This window comes from Myxocyprinus asiaticus, chromosome 11 (genome assembly GCF_019703515.2).
Source record: "Myxocyprinus asiaticus isolate MX2 ecotype Aquarium Trade chromosome 11, UBuf_Myxa_2, whole genome shotgun sequence".
NCBI classification, from domain to species: domain Eukaryota; kingdom Metazoa; phylum Chordata; class Actinopteri; order Cypriniformes; family Catostomidae; genus Myxocyprinus; species Myxocyprinus asiaticus.
The window spans coordinates 14275365-14287524 of record NC_059354.1 but is presented as its reverse complement, the minus strand read 5'-3'; the positions used below and the strand labels follow the sequence as shown (position 1 = coordinate 14287524).

The window sequence follows — 12160 nt, the reverse complement described above, 5'->3', positions numbered from 1 at the left end:
TTTATTTATCGATACTTTTCAGTATTGAATTGATTGTAAGTATATTTATAGTCAAAATATCTAGGGATGTACGATATATTGGCGGCCAATATATTATTGGCCGATAACCGGGAAAATCTAAATATTATTATCACACCAATAATGGAATTTCTGCCGATATTTTCACAGAAAATTTGTTACGGTTTATTTACTTGCAGCTGAAATTCTCTGACTGCCTGCAGCATCTTTCCTTCAGGCAGAGACTCGGGCAGTCTCAAGCGACAGTGCACGTGCGCATACACAGCGTGTCTGTTTGAGTAATAGCCAAGCTTATGTTGCTCTGTGAGGATTATTTCAACATCACTGCACCTTGTTACAATGTTTTGGGGCTGGTTTTAGTCATCTGCTGTAAGTAACGATGGAATTTCCCATATTCTGTTTAGGCAACAAACAAAACATGACAAAAACATGTATGTATGTTACATGGGGGCTGTTGCTTTCGCTTATTACTCCATGAAACATAAACAGAATGTGGGAAATAGCACATCGTTACTTACATCGCAGCTTTGTGATTAAAACAAGTCCAAGCACAACCTAAAACGGCACATTTAATAAGTTACACAGTGGAACTGTCACAGATGAGCACTGTAATAATAAGTGTCTGTGAATGAGACACGCATAAGCACAAGCACGCACATTCATAACACACACAAACCACAGCTACACTCGCAGTCCAGCTGCCGGTGTTATGGATCAACTGGGGATTGTGTTAACTGGGGATGTGTGCGTGCATGTGAATAATTTCACTTGCCTTTTCAGCAGATTCGTTCAATGTGAATTGCCAAGGAGCAAAGAAAATATGTTTTGCACATTATAAAAAATGCTAGTATCATTATTAAACCGCATTGTTTCGTTGATGTCTGTTCTAATGAATTTGACACAGTTTAAGAGTGATTTTAACGGCTTCACATGGTAACATGGTTGCCTATGTTAACGTGGGACATTGGTTTGAATGGGAACTGGTGATTACACTTTTAAAATTAAAGCATCATAGGCTGAAATGTGTCAATAATTGGCCTATACACATAAATTACTTTTATTTATTCATGAAAAATAATACCTTGATAAAATGATTGTTCTTTTTTATTTAATAGGCTTGTTGGTCTAGTGGTAGCGTGTCTGCTAACCATGCATATTGAACAGGGTTCAAATCACCTGTGACCATTTGCCACCTCATCTAATTTGTTATAACAGCATCCTTTACTTTACTTTAAGGTTATGTGTATGACAATGCCGTATGTTTAGGACTACCCATGACACTGTCAAAAGATGATATTTCAGAACAGTACATTTTTTTATTTTGTGGAGAGCAAGTACAAAGGCCAAATTTACCAATTGGTGAGAATAAATGAGAATAAACTCTGAGAAAGCATGAGAAAGTTCTTCAGAAACTTAATGATTTTGTTTGTTTGATTTTCAATCTTAAATTGGTTTGCCAATATTAAAAAGCCTCTTAACTATGTATGGAAAACGTAGTTCATATATATATATATATATTTCTCAGAAATTCAAGCATTCTCATAAAATTCAATAGATTATACTGTAATTATTCAGTTAATTCAGTTACAATTTTGATTTATTTATTTAAAAGAATTTAATAAATTGTGTGTCTGTGTTTTACCAAATTGTTTTCATTATATCTGTTAGAAATACATAAAAATCTGCTGCAAAGCTACAAATGCATCCTGTTTGAATTAAAATTGCTCTTAAACTTTGTCAAATTCATTAGAACAGACATCAGTGAAACAATTCGGTTTAATAATGATACCAGCATTTTTTTATAATGTGCAAAACATCTTTTCTTTACTCCTTGACAATTCACATTGAACGAATCTGCTGAAAAGGCAAGTGAAATTATTCACATGCACGCACACATCCCCAGTTAACATGATCCCCAGTTGATCCATAACACCGGCACTAACAATACACCATGTATACAGAGATTAGAATTTGTTTTGTATGTTTTGTTGTTTAATAATTGTTACATGCAGTTTATCGCCTCATTTTGGTTTAATCAATGCATTATTACAGCTGGTAGAAGTTCATTATTCTCTCTCTGTGAGCAAGTCACCAGAATTACCATAAACACCTTTATAAATGGGCACCATAATTTATGCAAGTTTATTATTATTTATTTCTCATTTAAATCAGCATACATCTGTAATATAGGCACATTTATTGTTCATGTTACATCCGTCAAACCTTAAATAGCAGTCCAAATTCCAAGCTTTTAAATGACACCTATTTTAAAATGAGAAGCTTTTAATGAATTATCAAGCAGTTTCAGGTTGAAGGATGAAAAATGAAAACCTTTTTTTTAATTTTATTTTTATATCGGGTATCGGTATTGGCCACAATGAGCTGCGAGTTATCGGTTATTGGTATCGGCCCAGAAATTCGATATAGGTGCATCCCTAAAAATGTATCTCCCTTCGTCCGCCATCTTGGATTTATTTATATAGAGCTCATCATGGTGCATTCTGGAATCGCCTAGTATACATACAATGCATACGATACATACGATGCTACCTTAAAATTTAGCCTAAACAAGATATCTTAAGAGGCAGCATAATTAATTTTATTAATATACCTACCTTTTGGAACAGTCTTCGCGTTGGGAGCACGCCTATGATGTCTTAAAATGCTGCCTCTGGAGGACGCTCACTAGGTCTTGGAACAGACCCATTATGTGTTTATGCTATGCAAGTCAATGGGGCCCAAAAATTCCACACTCCAAAACAGAGCATAAATGCAGCATTCCTTCGTGCTTGATGCATGGACATAGCGATATGCTATCGTATCACTTCAGAAGACATGGATTAAACCATTGGAGTCTTATGGATTACCTTTAAGCAGCCTTTATGTCCTTATGGGAGCTTGGGAATGTTGAACCCCTTTGATCTACATTGTATGGACAAAATACATAATCTCCATCAAAATATCTTAATTTGTGTTCCACAGAAGAAAGTCACAAGAAAGTATTTGATACAACATGAAGGTGAGTAAATGTTAAGAGAATTATCATTTTTAGGTGAACTATTACTTTAAGATTTCATGGATGAATTTCAAATTTATCTTGTTTATTAAATAACAATTGTCAATTGTGCCAAGACTTTCTGGCGTTATGGAAGTCACCATCTTTGATATTTACTTTAGTCACTCTCACTTTGGTTTCAAGCATTATTCACAAGAATAGAAAAAAAGGCTTGACTTCAGTTATTAGTTCATAAAGACAGTATTTGAGACGCTACTGTAAACTTTTGTATGAGCAGGACAATTCTAGTCCTAAACACTGAATGTGGGAACGTATCCGTCATTGTAACAAGACTTGTTTGATCCCAGAAGAGCCCTGATATCATCCAGTGCAAAAGATGTTTACGTTTGTTTGGATTTCTCTCTCTAAATCAAAATGAGATGAGTGCAGGAGAAATAAATCAGTCCCATTAGGCCTGTGGTGCACGTGAGGAAATGATGTCATGAGCCGGGTCTGCCGAATGTAATGGCTGCTGGAAAACCTTATAAAGATTCTCTGTCTTTGGTACAAGTACCATTAATGCATTAAGGTCGATTCATTGAGCCTTTTAACACTGGGTAGAATATTATGTTGTTCACAAAGGAAACTGTCAAAGCAAATGGTTTTGGTGCAAGATCTCTCGTACTTTTGTTTGATTGGGCACATTTATTTTTATTAGTGAGGATAGCTAAAATCTTGGGGGTTTAGTTTCAGTGTTAAATGGAATTCTGCTTGTTTACATGGTTAATTATTCAATTTAATGCCTGTTTTTGGCATTACAAATGTATGATGGCCCACAAACGAAGCATTGTACTGTACCAATACTACCTTTGCATCATCCCATTATTGCTCATATTATTGTTCCTTTATAGCTCAAGAAATGGAAACAAATTAAACAATTGTTTATGTACAGTAGGTAGTTGGAGCTAAAATTTATGTAGATTGCATAGCTCGAATAATTTGGTCCTGGATGATTTTGATGAGAAATGTTTGAGTTCATATTGTAATCCCTGCCTTTTGATTGCAGACATAAGTATCTTGGCAAGTCTGAGCACAGTTTGAGAGACTCTTGGGAAGACAATTGTGAAATTAGTCTTTCTCTCCATTTGCTCTCCATTTAATCTCTTTACTGTACAAAAGAGCAACTTTTATATTATACTGTATATACACAATTGTACTATGAGATATTTAAGAGATCTCATTTTCATTTTTTTCCTTCTTATGGGATATTATCAGCATTGTAATCATCATAACCCAGAGCATCGTGACTCTAATCCCATCCTTTAGTAACGTCACTCTCCATCCTACCATTAAATTATTTAAAATTTGAATGGTAACACTTTACTATAAGATTGCATTTGTTAACATTAGTTAACAACATTAGTTAACATTAACTAACAATGAACAACACTTATTAAGCATTTATTAATCTTAATGTTAATTTCAACATATATTTATAATTTTTTTTAATCTAAATTTGTACTTGTTATCATTAGATAATGCACCATGAACTAACATGAACTAACAATAAACAGTTGTATTTTATTAACTAATATTAATAAAGATTAAAATAATAATGGGTAACTGCAGGAATTAATGCAGTATTAATGAGTAGTACTACATTAACACTTTAGTTACTACTATTAAGGTAGTTCACTGTTAGGTAATCAATAATTACTGAATTTAATTTTCCTCATTGAGAACTATCAACTAACTATGGCTAATTTAAAATAACTACTAATTAATTACTAATCAAAACATTAACGTGTCTAAAATGTGAATGATTATGTTTTTATTCTGAACATGATTATGAAATGCTCCTTCAGAGAAACATGCGCCTCACATGTGTTCTTTGCTGGAATTAATTTATGAACAAAACAGCTCTCTAAATCATGGCTACAGTGTCTGCTAGAGTATCATAGTCAGCTTACAGATGTATGTGCCCAACATGTGTATTCCTCGGGATATCTCTTCTGTTCATTACAAATTATTAAATTTGGCAGGTTTGATATTGCTGGAGGTCTTTTTAAAATAATTTTGGTAACCCATAAGTAATGTTACCACATAAAATGAAGGAATTACTAATTATTTTAAAGTGAGGGTCATGGTAATGCATTATAAATTAATGAATACACACTTGAATATACACAGCTTTTATTTTACAAAACATTTTTTTTTAAATAATTTGTTATTCATAGATACTGTAGGTTAATCTTACAAGTGTTTAATTTTATGTGAAGTGCATTTTCTTTTTTTTTTTTCTGTGTAACTAAATGGATCCAATGGAAAAAAAAAAAGAATGAGTGTCTGGTCCATCAAACTTCTAATCCAATCAGGGTTCGCCATATTCAATGCTCAAGCTGAAACTGAAAGAAGAGCGAGTACGATTTTGCTCTGCCCTCCCGTTGATCCGCCTGCATGCGGTAAACTTCAACATACATTCTGTTCTGTTCATACCAAACATTGGCAAAGGAGGAAACATGTCAAATTAATTTGATAAAAATTGTACTGTACTGTACTGTATTTACAGAGTGGGCTGTCTTGAGCAGAAGTACACATGTGGAATCGGCCTCATGCTGCTCACCGGTTTTCTGTTGAAGTCTTGTGGAGATCAACACACTTGTCCTTTAGACACATAATTTTATTTTTTACTTTATGTTTAGAGATAAGACTTTTAAAACATGTAGTAACCGTGAGCACCAGCAATTAAAAGCATTATCCTGCTAAAGGTTTGTAGCCTATGCAATTATGTTCAATTATTTCAATTATGCATAATTCAATGGCATTTTTTTTTTTTTAATGTCTGTGAATGTTTGTTAAATATCTGTTTAATTAAATGAATAAAATGTAGAAACAAACACTTGAGTATTCATTACTAACTGACAAGTAACACCTCAGTTAATATTAATGGTTTATATTGTGTTTTCACTTTAGAATAATGGTCCAGATAACCTTTAACTACCAAGGAAGGAAACAGTAAGATCTCATTCATTCATAATGCGTTACCATGACCTTCACTTTAAAATAATGGACCAGTTCATTAGTAATTCCTTCATACTTATGTGGTAACACTTGACTCATTACTTATGGGTTACTAGAATTATTTAAAAAAGACCTTCAGCAATATCAAACATGCAGAAGTTAATAATTTTTTAATGAACAGAAGATATTCATAATATTGGTCTACTGATATGGGTTTTCCCATGGTTAATTATTACATTATTAAATTTGGTCCCCATCAGTCCTGAATATGTAGTTACATCCTTGACTATGATACTCTACCAGACACTGTAGCCTGATTTATCGTCCTGTTACATTCATAAAGTAATTCCTACAAAGAACCCATTCATGATCTAGTTCACAATAAAAACATAATCATTCACATTTTAGACATATGTTAATGTTTTAATTAGTAATTAATTAGTAGTTATTTTTAATTAACCATAGTTAGTTAATAGTTCTCAATGAGGCAAATCAAATTCAGTAATTATTGATTACCTAACAGTGAACTACCTCAGTCATCAGTTCACTATTATTTACTGATTAGTTAATCATGTTTCCATATTAGTTAATAGTAGTAACTAAAGTTTTAATGTAGTACTACTCATTTGTCCTGCATTAATTCCTGCATAGTTACCTATTAATGACGGAACATTATTATAAAGTGTTATCAAAAATTGTGTAACAAATGCATTGTAAATTGTTAGTTCATATTACCTAATGCATTAACAAATGTTAATGAATGGAACCTTACTCTAAGGTGTTACCATTTGAATCTTGATTCTAGCAAGCTGAAATAACATCATTCACATTGATAGATAGGCTATAGATATCTATAGCATCTTGACAGAGTCGTAATCAGTGTTGGGGATAACGCGTTACAAGTAACATGTGTTATGTAATCAAATGTTTTTTTTTTTCGAGTAACGAGTAAAGTAACACAATATTTTTTTATTTTTATTTTAGACCATAATATCGGAGTTACTTTTTAAATAAAGTAACGCGCTGCTTTTCTACACCTTTACTCGATTGTGTATGCAGAGAAAATGTCATCTAAGATGTATATAAAATGTTTCTAAAAAGATTCTACATTTTTGTTTTATAATAAACAAGTAGTTTAATTCTCTCTCTCTCTCTCTCTCTCTCTCTCTCTCTCTCTCTCTCTCTCTCTCTCTCTCTCTCTCTCTCTCATGTATCTTTTTGTAATACCTGCTCAGTTGAAAATGAGCCATAATAGCTTATTTGGCACATTTACAAAAATGTTTATGAATGTGGACTGTCCCAGTAGATTAGTGAACTAGTGAATTAAGGAAACTGGTTTCAGACCAGCTTTAATGGCACAGTAACATCATTTCTAGTGATCTAGAACTAATTTATTTTGAGTGACACCATTTCTATTCTGTCCACTAACCTCCAAACTGAATGAACAGGATTGTTGGATTTCATAGGCAGTGAAGGATACATAATAATAATAATAATAATAATAATAATAATAACAACAACAACAATGTTATTACACGTTAATAATATTATTTACAAAATATTATTGTTTATTAAATATATATTTAAACTAACCAAATGAAGGCATGAAGACTTATTAGATGAGATGTTATGTTTCCATTGGATTCAGACTTGTCTTCCCACTCACATAGACTGCCTGCTAAGATATCACTTTTCAGATTTTAACAGCCATTGGCGTTGCAGATTTTGTCAAATACTTTGTCTCTGTTGCCACCATGTGGCTGAAATAGTAAGTACAATCCTTCCCTCCTCTTTCCTGCTTTACACTTTATTGGATAAATAAGCGTGATCATAACCTATTTATCATAACCCGATTGATTCATGTGTTACATGCTGTATTAAAAAAAATCTGTAAACGCGTTTAGGCAGAGGGATTATAAAACTAGTCTTCCACTGGCCACAACATGATACAGGGTGAAATACTCGTTCAATTCACTGACATATGCAGCCGAACTGCTCCGTGTTACAGCTCCCCGTAACTGGGAGAATGGGATGAGAAAAGCTGACTCTGGATCAGTGGCTCCAAGCAATGTTCTACATTGATTGTATATGCAGAGAAAATGTCATAGTTTCTAAAAATATTCTACATTTTTGTTTTATAATATACAAGTAGTAGTTCAGTTGTATGCGATCAACCAGTGGCATCTGTATGCACCGTGGATTAAATCAAAACAAGCTTGCACTGAGATGACTTAATTGAAAAATATTATTTTATTATCAGACACATTCCTTGAACATGTTAGGCTGGCATACCCTACTGAATTTGATCCTGACTTTTGAAAAACATCTTAAGTTGACTGTGACATTGTGGATGGGCACAGCACATGATGAAATATATGATGCAGGTTCAAGTGTTGGACTTTGCTGCTTTAGGGAAGAAGTGGTTATTCTTCATTATTCATATTGGCTGCCATGTTGATGGAAAAACAAATCATGCATATTCATGTTATTGATTCTTTATTATAAATATGACGTGTAGACCTACTTTCTAAATATCTGTTTGTTTACTATGTTGTTTTGACATGAGTGTTGTACAGTAGCTAGCATGACCTGTAATGTCTCTTATATGCAATGCATGGCTTATTTGTATGGAATGCATAGCATAGCAGGAGAGAAAGTGGCTGTAAGAAAAAAGTAATGCAAAGATAATGCAAAATTAACGTAATGCTTTACTTTCCATAAAAATGAACTTTTAAATTAATTAAGTTACTTTTTTAAGGAGTAACACAATAGTCTAACGAGTTACTTTTAAAAATAACATTACCCAACACTGGTCGTAATAGTTGCAGACTTGTTTTTATAAATAATGGATAGGTTTGTGTATGGAAAATTTGTTGAACAGAAACATTGAATCTGATGCACACTCAATTTACCAAAATGCAAAATGATACTATGGAGAAAGATTTTTGACTTTGTGAAGGGACACCGATAAAGTGATGAGGGGCTACCAGGAGGAGGCTGCAGGACTGCCATAATTCATAGGTGGGAGGGATTAGATGACGACTGTTACCAAGGTGCCAATGATGTAATCATTTGCAACGGACACCCAGACTCTCAAGTACTAACAACTCTCCCTCATTTCTGTGTGCAGACTGTCTACAAACACTGGCTCTGTGCCCAGTTCTTCCACACCACACAGATGCACTGCAGCAACAGGATCCCCTGCAGGAAGTACTGCCTGGAAGTCCAGCAGAGGTGCCCCTTCATATTGCCTGACAATGATGAGCTCATCTACGGAGGAAGCCCCAGTTTTATATGCACAGGTGGGCACTTAAACCTTTTCTTATAAAAAATACATTGCCTGTTTCTTCTTCTGCTGTGAATTAATGATTGATTGTGTATGGAAAAAAAGGCTGAAAAAAAAAAACAATAATTTTAGTCTAGATAATAGTCTTGAATGAACATGCTTCATGTATTGCCATTTCAATGTTCATATCTGTATTTTCTCTCGATTTAAGCATTCTCTATCCTTTTCTCTCTCTCTCTCTCTCTCTCTCTCTCTCTCTCTCTCTCTCTCTCTCTCTCTCTCTCTCTCTCTCTCTCTTATGTATCTTTTTGTAATACCTGCTCAGTTGAAAATGAGCCATAATAGCTTATTTGGCACATTTACAGAAATGTTTATGAATGTGGACTGTCCTAGTAGATTAGTGAACTAGTGAATTAAGGAAACTGGTTTCAGACCACCTTTCATGGCACAGTAACATCATTTCTAGTGATCTAAAACTAATTCGGATTAATTCATTTATTTTGAGTGACACCATTTTTATTCTGTCCACTAACCTCCAAACTGAACGAACAGGATTGTTGGATTTAATAGGCAGTGAAGGATACATAATAATAATAATAATAATAATAATAATAATAATAACAACAATGTTATTACATGTTAATAATATAATTTACTAAATATTATTGTTTATTAAATATATATTAAAATAGCCAAATGAAGGCATGAAGACTTATTAGACGAGATGTTATGTTTCCATTGGATTCAGACTTGTCTTCCCACCCACGTAGACTGCCTGCTAAGATATCACTTTTCAGATTTTAACAGCCATTGGCGCTGCAGATTTTGTCAAATACTTTGTCTCTGTTGCCACCATGTGGCTGAAATAGTAAGTACAATCCTTCCTTCCTCTTTCCTGCTTTACACTTTATTGGATAAATAAGCATGATCATAACCTATTTGCACGATATTTGAGTTGACTCAGCAGATTAACAAACAATTTATCTTTAAATTATCCCCCATTTGATTTGAATAATTATGCCGATCATGGGTTTGAATCCAGAGGGCATGAAATAGGCTTTTACTCTTCTGCATGTTGAGACTATAGGGCTGCTATACTCTGATGCACTGAATGCTGTTTCTCAGGATATGCTCTTCTCCTAATCCCAGCGGATGTGTGTTGAGTGGTGCATATGAATGAGTGCTCTGGCCTCCCTGTGGCCTGCAGGCTTGAGCTATAATGAGACAGACTGATGATAAATGGGGAATTGAGAGCAGAAGCACATGGACCGACTGAGTGGTCAGACTGTAATTACATGCCCTTTAATCGCTTTAAGTATCCCCACTTAACACAGACTCGTCTCACAGTGCCAAACTTTGCACCACTCATCCACATACCCCTCCCTCATCATCACAACATGACCTTAAACAACTGTCATGGATTTATGTGTGGCAAGGTCAAGTGGAAAAGTGGATAATGTATTAAAGAAATAGTTAGCCCAAAAATGAAATTCCTGTAAAACACGAAAAACATTAATTAATTAATTAATTTATTTACTGTCCTTTTTTTTTTTTTTCTGCTGGAAACAAAAATCAAAATTAATAAATAAATGCTGTAAAAGTATTGTTCATTATTAGTTCATGTTAACTAATGTAACAAATTAAACCTTTTTGTAAAGTGTTACGGAATAATTAATGACAGAATGTTCATTTTTGGGTGAATTCATTCGTTTAGCAAAAAGATCATTTACCAGTTCCTGTGACGTCTTCTGTGATGGTTATAACATGTGTCTTTTGCTGTCCCAGGGCTCCAGGAGGACAACCCCTCAGAGGCAGAGACAGAGTGCTGTGACGTTCGATGGGACAGCCGGGCGGACAACAGCTCCAAAGGAACTCTCAAAAGAACTCACCCGTCGTGTCAGCACGGGACATCGCTGACCTCGGCAGCAGCCTCTAGACTGTGCAACAGTAGACTCAAACTCTGCCTGCTGGTCCTCGTCCTCCTGCATACTGTTGCCACACTCACAGCATCCCACAATGCTACTGGATTCAACCTCACCTCCAGCTCCTCTAACGAGGAATAATGGAATAGCCACTCAGCAAAGCGGTTGCAGTTCCATGCCCAATGACACGATGGACCGTGGGCAGCTGTAATGCTTTCTAGGACCCCTAGTAAAGTTCAGGTGGAGACTGTGGACATGCAATCAACCAAGCATACAAAATGAACTGAAAAAGCTTAATGAACACTGGACAAATTTAATCAAGCAACAAGAACAAGGGACAACACCGTAGCCTTTGTTGAAAGAGGCTTCTTGGGCGGAGTTCTCTCGCACCATGTTTTTTTTACACTGTGTCTATGGTTTGGATTTCTGTTGCACTAGATGACTACAGGATCTAATTCATGTTTCCTTTCCTTTCATTTGGGTCTTTGTGCAGGAAGGATTGGGATGAGATGTACAGTATCAAAGTGTGTGTGCATGTGTGCCTGCATATGTGTGTCCACTTAGATGTTCTTGTTTCTATTTGTAATCATAAACTCTCTGGATGCTGCTCTATTCATTATGAAGGTTTCTATTGCAGTTTATATACATGTTTGAAATTACAAATCTGCCTAGACCAATAACAAGATACCCAAATCAAGTCCAGGTTCAAAATGCAGATTCTCCCATTAAGATCCTGTAACCTTATCAAGGTAGCTTGACATTTTTGTTGCTGATGTGATGTCATTTCCTGTTAGGCTAGGTCAGTATCTTTGGGGGTCTAGGTGTTTTTAGAAGGGCTTGCACGACTACTCATTTATACAGGTCGATAATCATTCAGAAACATAGTCAACTAGTCAGTGTACACTCACTATTACAGAT

General features: G+C 34.7%; 1 protein-coding gene across 1 annotated transcript in view; it reads left to right on the top strand.

Moving 5' to 3' along the window:
* LOC127448598 (NALCN channel auxiliary factor 1) overlaps positions 1-11959 on the top strand; it is a 196738-nt gene extending 184779 nt beyond the window's left edge. Inside the window, exons 2-3 of the mRNA XM_051711264.1 lie at positions 9165-9336; positions 11106-11959. Coding sequence (XP_051567224.1) covers positions 9165-9336; positions 11106-11383 — 450 coding nt within the window. The 3' untranslated portion in view covers positions 11384-11959. The remainder of the gene's footprint in view (positions 1-9164; positions 9337-11105) is intronic.
* Positions 11960-12160: the final 201 nt, after the last annotated feature.